General features: G+C 46.0%; 1 protein-coding gene across 6 annotated transcripts in view; it reads right to left on the bottom strand.

Moving 5' to 3' along the window:
- Nucleotides 1–17,501, bottom strand: part of FBXW4 (F-box and WD repeat domain containing 4) — an 80,679-nt gene that overhangs the window by 6,047 nt on the left and 57,131 nt on the right. For 5 of the 6 annotated variants that reach the window (XM_068548422.1, XM_068548420.1, XM_068548419.1 and 2 more), the window contains one exon: nucleotides 5,161–5,226. The exons of the other annotated variant lie outside the window; for it this stretch is intronic. In XM_068548422.1, the coding sequence (XP_068404523.1) occupies nucleotides 5,161–5,226 (66 nt within the window). The remainder of the gene's footprint in view (nucleotides 1–5,160; nucleotides 5,227–17,501) is intronic. 6 annotated transcript variants of the gene reach the window in all.

Consider the following 17,501-nt stretch of genomic DNA (forward strand, 5'->3'; position numbering starts at 1 on the left):
GCAGGGAGTGGTTGTCCTCGTCCAGACCCCTGGTGGGGAGGGGGAGGGAATCAAGGAGGCAGACAGGTCCCAAGGATAACCACAGAGTCCATGGAGACCAGGAGAAGCCCACCGAAGCTTCGCCTGCCCCAGTCCCATCAGGTGAGTGGGAAGGGCCCTCCCCAAGCACAGGCCTCTCGCATGCATGTGCGCGTGCACAGCCCCAGCACCCACACATGCACACGTGTTCAGACACAGTGGCTCAAAGGCCAGGCAGACGGGCAGCCCACTTTGTACTGCTAACAAGAGGACCGTAATTACAGGAAGGGGCAGCCGGGCAGATAAAAGGATACAAAATTTCAACATCTGTTGCCATAAAGGGATAAGGAGAAGTGAAACGCAAAGTATCAGTTTGGTGTCAGCAGGCAGAGAGCCAATTTCAAAGAGTTGGTTGGGGGGGGGGATGACAGAGGGGACAAGAAAGAAAAAGGGAAGGGGTCGGGGGAGAAAGAAAGAAAGAAAGAGAAAGAAATTACAGGGTTCCTCAAAGAGGTAAAGAAAAAAGAAAATGAGAAAAGCTGTCAATAATACTTTCAAAGGAGAAGGCAGGTACTTTAAAGAGGGGCAATTCCCATAATCACCCCGACTGAGGGCCAGGCCCCCTGCCCCAGGTGGAGGTGGAGGGCGGGGGCAGAGACAAAGCCACACCTGGGTGGGATGGGCACTAATGGTGCCCTCAGAGTGGCCCAGCCTGCGCTCAGGACACCAGTTCTTTCTGCAGACAGAAAGGGTTGCAGCCAGGCGCCCCTTGTCATTCCAAACACCATCGGATGCCATGACATGTGTCTCCGGTGTTCAATCCAGGGTTCCAAGATAAGTTCCCAGCCTGAAGGGAAGCTATACCAGGCCACATGGTGGCCATCAAGGGGGCCCTATGAATGCTCTAAGGGTCACCAATTCCAGCCACAGGGGTGAGGCTCAGGGAGGGCTTCATGGTGGAGGTGCTATTTATGCTGACGAATGAGCAGGGTTTCAGTAGGCAGAGAGGGGGTATCCCAGGCACAGGGGTCAGCTAGAGCAAAAGCTCAGAGGGGCAAAATATAGGGTGTCTGTCAGAATATGTGAGAAGCTTCTTTGCCCCTGCCTTTGCTGAGAAAGAGGAGATTTAAGGGCTAAGGATGGAAATGGAGGAGTCATGGGGAACTGGGGATGATGCGGGCCTGAAGGGGAAGGGGAGATGAGGTGGGATTATGCAGGGGCCATGAGTATGGTCACACACATACAGAGCAGCGCAGTACCTAGCCAAGGACTCAAACCCTCAATGCCCTAGGAGTAGCCAAGTCACCAAAACCCACCCCTACCGACTTCCTTACCCAACAGTCCCCAGGCTGGCTTAGGACCACAGCTGGACCCACTGTGACATCTCTAACGCTGAGATCACAGGCCTCTCCATCCTGGTGCCTGCCTCCCCACTGCCACTGGGGTTGCCCACTGTGCCCTGATCTCAGGGCACCAATGGTAGATCCAGCTCAAATGTACCTTGGCAGAAAAGGTAAAATCCACAGCAAGGGCAAACCCAGGGGAAGATCACTGGCTTGATGTGTTGTCAAGCCAGTCAGAACCGCCACCCACCCCCGGGGTCTTCCAGCAGCCCCCACACAGATAACACCTTCCCTGGGGCTGAGCCAAGGGCCCTGATCAAATGCAGATGGAGAACACAAGATGGGCCTTAATTCCTCAGACCCAAACTCAGGAACAGGATGGCTTTGGCACAGTTCCTCAGGGCCTAGCTAGGGATACTTCAGTGGTTGGCTATCGGTACAGTCTCTCAGGATAAGGCCCTTGGGGGCCAGGGACTGGGCCCGAATGCCATCTATCCTCGGAAACAGGAACACTCTAGCACGTCCAAATTGGGTGAAGGACTCCATCTTTCTTCCCATCTGATTTAGACAGGTTAGAAATCCCCTGTCCTTGGGCCCGTCCCCAGCTCTAGGAGAGAGAAGGGCAGGAAAGGAGGAAGGGAGACGGGGACAGCCAAGTTCCTTACCATCTAGGCAATGGCTTTGTGCCCACGGCTGCTCTCAGACCTGTGTGCTCCAGCTAGCACCTCCCCATCCCTAGCCCAGAGGGAGAACAGAGTCTCCAGGAATCCTGATGAACAAAGGGCTGAGGGAGCCATGGTGACCTTGAAAGAGGTCTCCAGGCACTGTGAAAAGCAGCCTAGGCTGCCTGAGGACCAGTACCCGAGAGACACAGATGAGGGTGTGCTGGTGCCCAGCAGGCTGCCTGCACCTCTGAGCCGCGTCCCAGCCCCCACCATCATCCCGAGGGCAGCCCCTGGCGGGGCGATGCTCTGAGCAGAACTGCCCCTCCGGTACTCCTCCCCCGCAAGTTGTAGCACACACATAAAAGAGAAAATCCCAGAACTCCTCAAGTTTCAGCGGTGACAGGTTAAAAGCAAAGAATCCACCCAGCACCAAACACCGCCCGCAACTGAGTCCTGCCGGCGATGCCGCTCCACCTTCCAGATTGGCCTGTCAGTCAGGCTTTGGCGTTATTGAAAGATCAAACTCTGTCCTGCCTGTTCATTACCTTAATCCTATTTTCTACATGGCTTTATTATCTGCTCGGGCTTCTCTGGGAAAGACAGCTACAGACAGTCGTCCTGTCCATCCGTTTCCTCCCACCGAAAGCAGATGCCTCCACCAGGGCATCTTTCCCTCGGTCCCTGCACCACCGGTCCTCCAGGCTTCCCTGGGAATGGAAGAGATGTTTAAGCAAGGCCTGGCTCCTCAGTGGTGAGGAGGGGAGTCTGGGAGCTAGAGAGGAGGGAAAGCCAAGTGATGCCCAGGGCGGCCTTGCCTCAGGCTGGCGTAAGGGTGCAATGGCTATTTGTTGTCTGGCTTCAGTGAGAACTGAGGCCATAGCTGTCTTGTGCCCATTTTCATTTGGGTCCTTTCTGAGTTCTGTAAAGACCCAGTGTTTAGGGTTGGTGAGGTCTAGGGATTTCATAAGAGAATACTGTTGAGGCAGCTGGTGCCTTAGAACGCCATCCTGACCATAAATCTGTGCCCAGAAGCATCCCTACCAAGGCAACCACGGGCAGAAGAGGCCAAAGACTACTCAACCTTCAAGATAAAGCTGGGTCACAGTGGGGTGGTGTACACCCTCCCTGCCCCAGCTTGTCCGCCATCCCAGGCCCAGATCAATATTGATGCCAAGCATAAGGTCCAGCTATGTGACTAAATAAAACTGACTTTCAGCAGAAATGTCCATCTCTGCAACCTCAACGGTGAAAAAGCAAACAATCCAGTTAGAAATGGGCAAAAAACATGAGCAGACATTTCACCAAAGAGAATATACAGAAGGCAAATAAGCACAAGAAAACTTGCTCAACATCACTAGCTATTAGAGAAATTCAAATTAAAACCACAATTAAATAACACATCCATGAAAATAGCTAAAATAAAAAACAGGGACTTCCCTGGTGGCGCAGTGGTTAGGAATCCGCCTGCCAATGCAGGGCACACGGGTTCGAGCCCTGGTCCGGGAAGATCCCACATGCCATGGAGCAACTAAGCCCATTCGCCACAACTTATGAGCCTGCGCTCTAGAGCCCGCGAGCCACAACTACTGAAGCCCGCGTGCCACAACTACTGAAGCCTGCGCGCCTAGAGCCCGTGCACCACAACGAAGAGTAGCCCCCGCTCACCCCAACTAGAGAAAGCCCGTGCGCAGCAATGAAGACCAAACACAGCCAAAAATAAATAAATTTAAAAAAACAAACAAACAAACAAAAAAAAACAGTGACACTACCAGATGCTGTTGAGAATGTGAAGAAACTAGATCTCTCAGACACTGGGGTCAGAATATAAAGTGGTAAAGATACTCAAAGTAGTCTGGCAGGTAAAAAACTAAACACACACTTACCAATGACTCAGCAATTGTATTCCCCCGCATTAATCCCAGAAACCTGAAAACGTATGTCCACACAAAAGCCTATACACAAATGTTCATAATATGAACATTATGATACTTGATCTGCAATAGTCAGAAAATTGAGAACAACCCAAACGTCCTTCAGTGGGTGAAAGCTGGTCAATGGGGAAAGAAACTTTGGTACATCCATACCAGGGAATACTACTGAGCAATAAGAAATAAAGCACGATTGACACATGAAACAACTTCTGTGGATCTCAAGGGAATTACGCTCAGTTAAAAAAATAAATAAAAATAAAGCAAATCTCCAAATGTTAGATATATTATTTGATTTATATAATACTTTCAAAATGACAAAATGACAGAGATGAAGAGCACCTAAGTGCTCTTCACTTAGGTTAGGTTGCCAGGGGTTAGGGGCAAGAAGGAGTGGAGGAGGGGAGGACGATGGGTGCAACTATAAAGGGGTACATGAGGGGTCTCTGTGCTGATGGAACAAACAGTTCTTTATCCTGACTGTGGTAGCAGTTACATGACTCTACACATGGGATAAAACTGCAAAGAAATACGTACACGCGCACACCCCCCACACACGAATAAGTACAATCAGATAAAGGTCTGTGGACTGTACCAATGTCAACTTCCTAGACTTGATATTATGTAAGATGTTACACAGGTACCTTGCCTTCCTACTTTTGTAACTTCCTGTGAATCTATAATTAGGTCAAAATTAAAGATTAAAAAAACCCCAACAGAATGGCAGGTAATCAGATGGGAATGTGTCAAGCCTGCCAAGGCAAAGAATTGTGAATAAAAACTGGATATATTTTAACTGTTCTGTATTGTTCTTCTTACGGATCTGTAAGCCACTTCTAAAACTTCTTTATTCTAGAAAAATCATCTCTGAGGATAGATGGGATTTTATATAGCCACACAGTCAGGCACTCCTTAGAGAAGAAGTATCATACATCCAAACTGTTGTTGTTGTTATCATAAATTCTACATGACATTATTTACCTATTATAAATCACTTCAACAGTCTCCTCAAGCTAACAAATGATTCCATGTGCGAAGGGGCCACAGCGGAGGCTGTCAGTGGGTTTTGGGGCAGGGTCCTTCCAGCATCCTCCTGGACCACTCGACCAACTGAACCAGGGGCTGGCTCAGCCAGCTTTCCTCTGCTTCCCAGCCACTCCAGCCCCGCCCATCCTGGAAGCCATGGTGGGCTCAGGAATCTCTTACCTGTTGAGGTCCCAGATTCTTAGGGGTGAGAAGTGCCCACAACAAGCTGTCCCTGTCACAAAGGAGCTGCCAAACAAAAGGAGAGCAGTCAGGTCTGGCTTGTCAGAACTTGTGGCGGAAATGGCTATACAATTGGAAGTGCTGTGCTCATTCTCCAGGGGATCATGGGGTTAAGCCAGGATGAGAGAAGCAGCCAAGAGAGCCATCAGAGAAGTTGTGGGAAAACCATATGGAAGCACAGTGAGGGCTGTAACCTCCCAGAGCTGCTTGGCCAGAGGACCCATGGATTCAATAGCTGAGTTTGCTGCTCAGACCTGGTTGGGTGGTCTCTGCCCACCATAAAAATGGATCTCTAGATGTGCAACTGAGGCCAAGGGAGAGCAAGCCTGTTGGGCTTCGGTTGTATGAACACCAAGTTCACAATGCCACACCACAGAAATGGTCTCCTGGGAATAGGTTGCGGGGCGCCGGAAGGGGATGCCCTCCCTGGTCAGAGGTGAGGGAGGCTGGGGGGGCTTTACCGAAGGTTTTAAGAGCTGGGGGAATATGGTAACATGGTACAAGCACCAGGCACGTATAAAGGCACCAAACTGAGAAAAGGCGAACTATGAAAGGTGGGTAACAATGTGAAAAGGTGAGGGTGGGAAAGTAGGGAATGTGAGGGGCCAGGCAGGCAGGACTGCTATGGAGTGGGACAGGAGTCAGACAGAGTTTAAAGGATAATGACAGACACTGCCAAGAGGCAGGAGAGAAGGAACACTCAGTATTTCCCAGAGTCTCTCTTAAACCCCTAAAAAGTTCAACATATACAATCTGCAGAGTTTCATTTTAAGTGGAGGCCCAAACCCAGTGAGAAGAAATCTGTGCAATGAGCCAGGCTGGCCATAGTGCTAGGACTAGAACTTGAACCCACACGCCAGACCACTCTTTTGTTAGAGGATTTGGAAGAGGTTGGGAGGGGGAGCCTGCAGGAACCCTGGGCTTGAAAATCTAAACTGGAACAAGAGAGCTGAAAGCAGTTATGTCACTCAGGAGCCCTGGGGCAGGGAAGGGCCATGTCCCTACACGTCTGGGCATGGGGGGAGGAACTGGACATACTAATGACATGTTAGCAATGTGGGACAGCAGTCCATTGGCCCTGGCCTTGCCCAGCACCTGTGGCTCTCTGATCCCAAGCACGTCAGTGGGGAGGTGGATTTCCGCAGTCGGGGCTATGAGAAGCCGATGGCTTTGGCTTGGCGGGGGGTTGGCCTGCTAGTTGCTGATGGGGAGATGTTAGGGCAGGCATTGGCCAAGCCACTGATTTACAATCAAAATTGCAGGGCAGGGATCTATGTTTCAACCCCAGGCTGACAAAAAGGCCACATGAACCACCCTGGAGCATCCATGCCTCAAGTCAAGACTTCTCTAGGGACATGCTCGGTCTTCCCAGCTTCCTCTCAACCCATAGGCATGCCAGCAGCCACTAAACTAGAGTGACATGCTAAAACAGCCACTCCATCATGCCCCAAGTGACTCCCAGCCTGGGAAGCAGCCACTGGACACTGAAGCCCCAAACTACAAAGCCAGGTGTTATCCTCACTTCCCTCCCCCACCAACATTTTTCTCTTGAGGGTAATCCATTAATAACTGGTAAAGCCAATTACTTTGGGTTGGAAACATAATAGCCACTTAGAAATCATTCGAGCAGGCAATTGGGCTCTCCAGACTTTTGAGGAGTAGGGGGCCAGGTGAGGGGCGCCAGCACAGACATACAGACATCTCTTAAGGAGGCCTATGGCAGGCCTCTGACAGGCAACAGGCCTAACTTAGCGTCAAGGTAAGTCAATGGAAAGAGATGGGAGGCACCTGGAAGCTGAATCCCTGCTGCTCCCACAGCTCTGACCCCCAGCAGGCCGGGCCAGGGATGGGAACACCTGGCCCTGGACTCCTGCCCTCTGTCCCTGCCCACCCGGCCCAGCCCCGGCCCAGCCCCGGCCCGGCCCCAGCCCTCTGCCTCCAGGAGAAGGGCCTTTCTTGATTGCCTGGACATGACGGCCATGAACATTTCTTTCCAAAAGCTGCCCTTTTCCCTTGCTTAACCATGTGAAGCAGGGAGGAGGAGCAGGAGGGAGAGTAGAGAGTCTCCATGGCATTTATGAGGGCTTAAGAGTTTAATCAAATATAACACTCAGTAAAAAAAAAAACAAAACCACGTATGCAACAGTCAAGCAGATTTGGAGCCAGGTCCTGCTTGGAACGTTCACCAAGTCTCACATCCAAACCACAGGAACTGTCCAGGGACAGGGATGACAAACCTGTGCTGAACAGGCAGAGGCAGGAGCTGCTGGCTGCTTGGTGGCTTGACTGGCCTTCCTCTTAAGTCCTGCCACACCCTGATCTCGCCTTCATGAGACAAATGGTATTTGGGGGGTTATCTTCCCATCTTCATTTTGAGATCATGGACTGTCTGGTGGCTCTCGTGTACTCCAGTGCCCAGCACGGCGCCTGGCCCCAAAGAGGTGCCCCAAACAAACCTGGGGGCCTCAACTGAAAGGGCCTTCCAGAGCTCACAGCCAACAAGGCTGGGCAAGCTAGTCACACGAGCTGTGAGGGGGGTCCCTCTGCTTCTTAGAGGAGTAATTCCCAAATCACCAGACTCAGACCTGAATGACACATGACACAGCCATACATCATTGGAACGGTGAAGTCCCTCATAAGCAGTGCAACCAGATAACAGATGAGAAGTACCAGCAATACCTAAAAATGTCCACACACGCATAGACACACATGTTCTCACACAAGTGCATGCACTCTCTCACCCTGAGCGTCTAAAAGTCATTCTGACTCCACAAACTCTACTCTTTTTGGACCAGAAAGCCCTTATCAGAAGCCAGCCTTCTACAATTTCTGGTCTGGGATCCAGTCCCAGACCCTGCCCAGATCCCCAACCTACCATACTGACCTCCTGGCCCCAACTCAGGCAAACCTGGCATCACAGAGATCATCATCAGGCCCAAGAAGTAGACGTAGGAGCCCTCACATGAGAGAGACCAGGAAGGTTAGGGGTTCTGGTACTCAAGTTGAGGAATAGAAAATAGCAAGATACAGAACAGAGGAGAGGAAAGTTTGAAGGAAAATTAGTTGGGTGTGGACAGGGTGAAAAGAAGGTAGACCCTGCTGCCTCTGCCTTAGTTTAGACCCTCTTAATTACATTAGGAATTGACTGAGCACTTGCTGCGTGCCAGGTTCTTCTTTTTTTTTTTTTTAATAGGCTCTCAGCCATTTTACTTTTTTAATTTTTTTTTAACTTATTTAATTAATTTATTTTTGGCTGCGTTGGATCTTCGTTGCTGCGCGCGGGCTTTCTCTAGTTGCGGCGACCGGGGGTTACTCTTCCTGGCGGTGTGCAGGCTTCTCACTGCGGTGGCTTCTCCTGTCACGGAGCACGGGGTCTAGGCACGCGGACTTCAATAGTGCGGCACGCAGGCTCAGTAGTTGTTGCATGCAGGCTCTAGAGCGCAGGCTCAGTAGTCGTGGCACAAGGACTTAGTTGCTCCTCGGCATGTAGGATCTTCCTGGACCAGGGCTCGAGCCCATGTCCCCTGCATTGGCAGGTGGATTCTTAACCACTGAGCCACCAGGGAAGCCCGCGTGCCAGGTTCTGAGCAAGTGTTTCAAAAGCATTTCCCTGTCTAATCCTTGTAACTCTATGTAGCAGGTACCACTTTCCCTATTTGACAGACAAGGACACTGAGACACAGAGAGGTAACGTAACTTGCTCTAGCTCACACAGGGAGCAACTAGTAGGACTAGAATTTGAACCCAGTTAGTCTTAATTCCAGAGCCCAGGTGATTTTACACCCCGCGCCCCATAAGTTCTCTCCCTAGCACCTAGTATCATGCCTGACACATATTGAAAACTCAAATGCTTATTGAATGAACAAATGGACAAGTGAACAAACGACTCCACCTGGAAGAAGAAAGGAGCGACTGTGGGGCTCTGAGGAGGGGCAGCAGAAGGGGCGTGCTCGGCAGCTGTGCCCCGTGGCTGGCCTGGAGCTGCCCAGCTGGCCCAGGCCCCAGCCGCCTCTGAGCTGGGGCTGACACACTTTGGCAAGGGAGGCCACCAGAGCTGTCACATCATTCACCAACATGCCCATCAAGGGTATTCAGTTCTCTTCAACCCGCATTGGCATTTTAATTACTGTTGGGTAAACTAATTTGTACAAATGAAGGCCGGGCTGCCTAATAGAATATGCAAGCTCTCTGACCTCTGACAGGCACTGACACGAGATACAAAGGCCGCCGAGGAAGGCTTTTTATCTGAGCCTTATTACTCTCTATTACTCCAATTAGTCAGGCTCCAGTGCTCCTAATTGGAGGAAAAATTGCAATTAAATCAATTTTTGATGGGCTGCAAGTGGGCTCCCGAACCGCCCTGCTTGTGAAACACTGATATTATAGCAGCAAAGGTCACAGGCTTCATCGGCACCTGGGGACCCCCGAATTCCCTCGGCCCCCTCCTAAAATGCCTCAAGGAAACCTCTGCCCCTCCATCGGCTCGGCCAGCAAGGGTGGGAAGGAGAGAGTCATTAGAACATGTCAGGTCTCATCGCTGTTGCCGCCATCTGCTAACCTGCGCCATTGACATCATTATAGCGGCTAAGTCCCAAAGCATGAATGCAGTGCGAAGGTCACACAAACTCACTGGGTGAGGAGAGGCCAGGAGCAGAAGCGCAAGTGACAGCACTGTGAGGGAGGGACCAGTGGAGTGGGAACAGGAGGTCAACAGAAGTCAGGAAGAGGAGAGACATAGTCTAGGGCAGGTGAAGGGTGAGGCAGCCAGTTCCTAAGATCCAGCCAACAGGGCACCCCAGGCCACCCAAGGGGAAGGGAAATAGATGTACTTGGGAAGGAAAAAAAAGAAAGACAAAGAAGTGTTGTTCTTACCAGCAAACATCCTACCTCGCAGTGGGGAAACATACACCTGAATGCTGTCCACAGACCCGAGAGTCACATCAGTGATGGGGGCAGGAGCACACTGTGGGGCCTACCATCTACAGCAGTGCCTGCCTGTAACGGCTGGGGAGGGAGCGCACAGAACTAAAGCTTAAGAGCAGGGAGGGGAAGGTAAACACAACTTCATTCATCAAACTAAAGGATAACAAGACCAAGAAGCCTATCTGAAGCTTGAATGAGTAAAGTTTAAGGCAAATGAAAAGAAGTTCCATTTCACATAGCAACTGGCATACCACTACCTCAAAGAGATGGTGCAGACAGAAAATATAAATTCAAAAGAAGGTTAGCCAACTTCACGGGTGATTGAATCAAAATGGATTAAAAGGGAAAGAAGGATGTGCCTTGTCTTTAAGGGGTCAAGACCAAAAACATGTTGAATAAATGATGGTCCATCTACTTAATGGAATATTACACAAACATTTAAAACGATTTTCCCAAAGAATATAGACAAGATGTTTATGATACTATTATAAGAAAAAAAAGTAGGGTACAAACAGCATTAACAGAACTATTTTAAAAATAGCTTGTGAGGGGAAGGTAAACACAACTTTGTTCATAAAACTAAAGAATAATAAGACCAATTTTTTTAAATTACAAAGGAGGCAAGAATATGAAATGGGGGAAAGGACAGTCTCTTCAATAAATGGTGTTGAGAAAACTGGACAGCTACTTGCAAAAGAATGAAACTAGACTATCCTATACTATACACAAAAATTAACTCAAAATGGATTAAAGACTTGAATGTGAGGTCTGAAACCATAAAACTCCTAGAAGAAAACATAGGCCATAAGCTCCTTGACACCAGTCTTGGCAATGATTTTTTCGATCTGACTCCAAAACAAAAGCAACAAAAGCAAAACTAAACAAGTGGGACCACATCAAACTAACAAGCTTCTGCACAGCAAAGGAAATCATCAACAAAATGAAAAGGCAACCTACTGAATAGGAGAAAATATTTGCAAAGCATAAATCCAATAAGGGGTTAATATCCAAAATATATAATTTTGGATATATATTTATATTATATATATTTATATTATATATATATCACATATATATAAAGTTGCAATTTTGGATATATATATATATAAAGTTGCAGTTTTACAACTCAATTGCAAAAAACCAAGTATGATTAGAAAATGGGCAGAGGACCTGAACAGACATTTTTCCAAAGCAGACATAGAGACGGCCAACAGGCACATGAAAAGATCCTAAACATCGCTAATCATCAGGGAAATGCAAATCCAAACCACAATGAGGTATCACCTCACACCTGTTAGAATGGCTATTATCAAAAAGACAAGAGATAACCAGTGCTGGTGAGGGTATGGAGAAAAGGGAACCCTCGTGCACTGTTCGTGGGAATGTAAATTGGTGCAGCCACTATGGAAAACAGTGTGGAGTTTTCTCAAAAAAATGAAAAATAGAACTACTATATGATCAAGTAATTCCCTTCTGAGTATTTATTTTTTAAAAACCCAAAAATACTAATTTGAAAAGATATATGCATCCCCATGTTCACTGAAGCCTTATTTACAATAGCCAAGACATAGAAACAACCTAAGTGTGCCTTGGTGCATGAATGGATAAAGAAGATGTGGTATCCATATATACAACAGAATACTACTCAGCCATAAAAAAAATATGGAATCGTGCCATTTGTGACATGGATGGGTCTTGAGGTATTATGCTAAGTGACATACGTCAGGCAGAGGAAGACAAATACTATATGATTTCACTTATATGTGGAATATATAAAAAACAAGCAAACAAACGAATCAAATCAAAACAAAACAAAATGAAAAACCATGTTCATAGATACAAGGAACAGACTGGTAGTTGCCAAAGGGGAGGAGGTAGGGGATGGGAGAAATGGGTGAAGGGGGCAAAAAGGTACAAACTTCCAGTTATAAAATAAGTCATGGGGGGGTAATGTGCAGCATGGTGACTATAGTTAATAACACTGTGTTGCATATTTGAAACTTGCTAAGAGAGTAAACCTTAAAAGTTCTCATCAAGAAAAAAATTCTTGTAACTATGTGAGATGACGGATGGTAACTAGACTTATTGTAGTGATCATTTTGCACTGTATACTAATATAAAATGATTGTGTTGTACATGTGAAACTAATATAATGTTATACCTCAATTAAAAAAATAGCCTGTGTGTAGGAAAGGAAAGAGTGGAAGGAAACACACTAAAATGCTTTAAGTGACTGTGTTTGGGCAACAGAGTGATTAGCAATTCTTTCTCCTTTTAAATTTTATTTTCCAAATCTTCTTTAATGAGCATGTGCTACTTTTTAAAGGGAAAAGCATATTATTTACATCTTGTGAGAGAAAACACAACATAACCAGACATTCCTGCCCACTGACTCACGGCCAAGAACAAGTGGACCCGATAATGAGCTGCCTGCTGGAGCAGGTGTCAGCAATGGTGGTCTTGGCACACCTTGGGCTGAAGCTTTGGGATGGACCAGTAGCCTGAGGTTAGGCCAGGAAGCCCCAGATCAGAAGGGAGGGATCTTTCTCCCAATTAGGTGCCAGCCAGTAGAGAGCAAGACTGACTCCTGATTCCCACAGCGGGCAGAGGCCTCGAACACCTGTCCCAGTGTCCGTCTGTCTGCCTGCCTGTTTTGTCTGTCTGTCTGTCACACACACACACACACACACACACACACACACACACACACACACAGAACCCAGGCCCCTCTCAGCCCATGTGCATCAGGACAGGATGGTGCAAGTAAGCCACCTAAAAGGTCAGGCTCTGGAAAGAGTGTCCAGAGGCTGGGCCTCCCAAGGCTCACCCTCCCACTGCAACTCTAACAAACAAGGGCAACAAAGCAGGCTTTCTGCTGCCCCACAGAGGAGTACAGTTCAACAGCTGGGAAATTCCTCTATAGAAACACAAAATGTTCATTTTCCATTTTAACCAGTGGTGAAAGGGCAGCCTGGCCAAGCATATAAGACCCTGGCCCAGGCTAAACAAGTGGAGGCTTGAGGTAGCGGCTGCTCTTCCCAAATAAACCAATTCCACTCAAGAAGCAGAAACTTAAGGACCTCCCTGCTGGTCCAGTGGTTAAGAATCTGCCTTCCAATGCAGGGGATGCAGGTTCGATCCCTGGTTGGGGAAATAAGATCCCACGTGCCGCGGAGCAACTAAGCCCACACGCCACAACTAGAGAAGCCGACACACTGCAACTAGAGAAGCCCGCATGCCACAACAAAGACCCAGCACAGCCAAAAATAGATAAATAAAAATAAATAAATCATTTAAAAAAAAATCAGAAACTTAGAAACTTGAGCAATGGAAGGGCAGAGTTAATAAAGAGAAAAAATTAACTACATTAAAAACAAAGACTCACAGTACAATGGAGTAACATATGTTCATTCAATCTATTGCATTTAACAAGATATGTTGGAGAAGAGTTTCTACACTCTATTTTCCATCTATATGGCCTCTAAAAACAAGCTTCATCCACTCCCAAGAAGAAGAAATGGCAATATGTTCCAGTGCTAAAGGAAAAACTGACCGGGTCAGACTTCCTGAGAAATGATGAACATTGATTCACAAAACTATGTACCTAACAAGAGGCATGGAAAAAGAAGAAATACGTATGGTCTTTAATTGCAGACACTATAACTGTCTACCTAGAAAATCCAAAAGACTCAACTAAAATTATTGCAACAAATTCCAGAGTAGGATGAGGTGGATGGCATGCTGTGTATGATAGTGGAAAGGAGTGTGGGCTCAGGGGTGCTGTCTCTGCCACCCAGTAACCATGTGATCTTGCATGAGCAATTTAACTGGGCTCTAAAGCCCAGTTTCTTTACCTATAAAACAGAAATAATATTAGGATCTAGGCACAGGCTTACTGTGAAAATTATATGAGATAAGATGCTTAAATCAGTGTACGGCACACAGCAAATACCCACAGATGTGAGCTACTATACACCAGCAATCACCAACCAAAATGAAATTAGAAATCCATTCACAAAAAAGAATGACTTCTTTACAATTTCTTTGTAAAATAGCCAAGAATAAATCTAACGAAACAAAACAAAAACAAACAAAAAACCAAGAGAGCCCCATATGAAAATACTCTGCTATACCCTTTACTAATGGACATAGAATTGCTGCATAAGTGGAGAGATATATCATGTTCCTGGATGGGAAGCCTCAAGATTATAACTGTCAGTTCTCTCCTAATTAATCTATAAATTCCATACAGTCCCATCCAAACAAGATTTTTTACTTAATCAGTTGACTCTAAAATTCACCTGGAAGAGAAAATGCACAAGAAGAGCCAAGAAATATTTTTACAAGAACAATGAGAATCAAGTCGCTTGACCATGATATCAATGCTAGAATAGACAAATAGATCAATGGATCAGAATAAAGAATCCAGAGTCATACCCATATATTTGTAGGGTATCAGCAGATCCTAAATGTGGCATTTAAAGACAGTGGATGAACGGACCTCCCTGGTGGTCCAGTGGTTAAGACTCCATGCTCCCAATGCAGAGGGCGGGGGTTCGATCCCTGGTCAGGGAACTAGATCCCGCATGCCGCGACGAAGAGCCCACATGCCGCAACTGAAGATCCCGCATGCTGCAACTAAGACCCGGCGCAGCCAAATAAATAAATATCTATTTAAAAAAATAATAAAGACAGTGGATGAAGGATGAACTAATCAATAAATGGTACAGAAACCATAGGACACACATTTGGAAAAAATAAAATTAGAGCCCTACCTCAGAGCAGACATCAATTCCAGATAGATTAAGGACATAAACATTTTTAAAAACTACATAGAAACCCATAAACGTGTTAGAAGAAAATACAGGAAAATAGTTTTACAATCTTGAAGTAGGATAGACATTCATAAGACAAAACAAAACTCTGAAGCCATAGGGCAAAGATGACAGAACTAACCTCCAAATTACAAAAACTTCCACACAACAGCAGACACTGTAAACAACAGGCTGAAAGGAATTACCAAATATATGTAGTAGTCAAAAGATTAATACCCAGAACATAGAAAGATATCCTATAAATCGCAGGGGAAAAAAACAGATGAATGAGCAAAAATTTTCAGTAAGTAATTTATAGAAAAAAATATATACCTGGCCAAAAAAAACACATGAAGTAATGTTAAACCTCCTAGTAATCAAAAAATTGCAAATCAGAAAACAATGAAAAATAACTGCAAACACATATAGCATTTACCACATACCAGGTACTGTTCTAATCACTTTATATAATTAGTTCATTTAACCCTCAAAGCATTCCTACAGGGCCTCCCTGGTGGCGCAGTGGTTGAGAGTCTGCCTGCCGATGCAGGGGACACGGGTTCGAGCCCTGATCCGGGAAGATCCCACATGCCGCGGAGCAACTAGGCCCGTGCGCCACAACTACTGAGCCTGTGCGTCCGGAGCCGTGCTCCGCAAAGAGAGGCCGCGACAGTGAGAGGCCCGCGCACCGCGATGAAGAGTGGCCCCCGCTCGCCACAACTGGAGAAGGCCCTCGCACAGAAACGAAGAACCAACACAGCCAAAAATAAATAAATAAATAAATTTAAAAAAACATTCCTACAGGGACTTCCCTGGTGGTCCAGTGGTTAAGACACCATGCTTCCACTGTAGGGAGCACGGGTTCAATCCCTGGTCTGGTAACTAAGATCCTGCATGCCATGCAGGGTGGCAAAAAAAAAAAAAAAATCCTACATATTTGATGATATTTTTCTAGGTATGATAATGGTATTATAATTCCATTTTAAAAGCATCACTATCTTTTAGAATATACACTGAAATATTTATTTATATGCCTGATATCTGCTACAACATAATATGGGAAGGGAGTGTGTGGGCAGTACTGATGAAGCAAAATTGGCCAAGAGTTAATAATTATTCTACTTTCGCATATTTTGAATTTTTCCATAATAAAAAAAAATTTTTAAGTCACTATGAGGTATGTACTACCACTATCATCCCCCTTTTACAGATGAGGAAATTGAGGAATAGAGAGGTTAAGTAACTCTCTAAGGTCACAAAACTAGCATGTGGGAAGACTCATGATTTGACCTCAGCCAGTTGGGCTCTAGAGTCCAGTTCTTAATCACTATTCTATACTCACTCCCAAAATTAGATATCATTTTTTACCCTCTAGAGAAACAAAAAAAAATTTTTTTAAAAACCTGATATTATCCAGTACTGATAAGTGTAAGAGGAAATAGGTATTTATATACTCTGTTTGTGGGGTATATAATCTGATATAATCCAACTGGAGGGCAATTTGGCAGCATCTAAAAACTTTTAAATGTACTACCCCTCAATCCAGCAAGTTTTTTCTAAGTATCTTTCCTAGAAAAATATCTGACTATATGTACAAATAGGCAAGTACACAGATGCTTCCTGAGGCACTGTTGGTAATAGCAAACCACTGAAAACAGCCTAAGTGTCCATCAACAGCAGGATGGCTAAGTACATGACGGTGCATCTATATTATTCTGAATTAGAATGCAGCAGTAAAAAGAATGTGTTCTAACAGCAAAGGACCTCTAAGCCACATGGGTCCCATAGGAAGAATTCAAGTTGCAGAACCAATGCATATTGTGAGCCTAAAACAAAGCAAAACCACGTATTTGTGTGTGTATACAGATACACATACACACTCATGAAATTATATGATGTCTGATGTTCGCTTCAAATTAAAAGATCTGGAGTGACATATACAGACTTCCTACAAAAAGGGGGAAGGATGGGGGGAGGGGCCACAGGAAGCTGAAGAGAATTTTAATTTTATATTCTCTTATATATATTTATATAATTCTATATAATTTATATATTTTTAAACTGAACTTTTTACAATTGGAACATATTTATATATTACTTATCTAAAAAACAAAACAAAATAGAAAATGAGAAATTAAAAGGAGGATGGTAATAAGAATTTCATTTTAAAGTTGCCTGAAAGAAGGGTTGGGGACTTCCCTGGTGGCGCAGTGGTTAAGAATCCGCCTGACAATGCAGGGGACATGGGTTCGAGCCCTGGTCCGGGAAGATCCCACATGCCGCGGAGCAACTAAGCCCGTGTGCCACAACTACTGAGCCTGCGTTCTAGAGCCTGCAAGCCACAACTACTGAGCCCGTGTGCCACAACTACTGAAGCCCGCGCGCTTAGAGCTCGTGCTCCACAACAAGAGAAGCCACTGCAATGAGAAGCCCGCGCACCGCAACCAAGAATAGTATCCACTCAACGCAACTAGAGAAAGCCCACGCACAGCAACGAAGACCCAACGCAGCCACAAAAAAATAAATTAAATAAAATAAAAAGAA

Source organism: Eschrichtius robustus, chromosome 7 (assembly GCF_028021215.1).
Source record: "Eschrichtius robustus isolate mEscRob2 chromosome 7, mEscRob2.pri, whole genome shotgun sequence".
Taxonomy (NCBI): Eukaryota; Metazoa; Chordata; class Mammalia; order Artiodactyla; family Eschrichtiidae; genus Eschrichtius; species Eschrichtius robustus.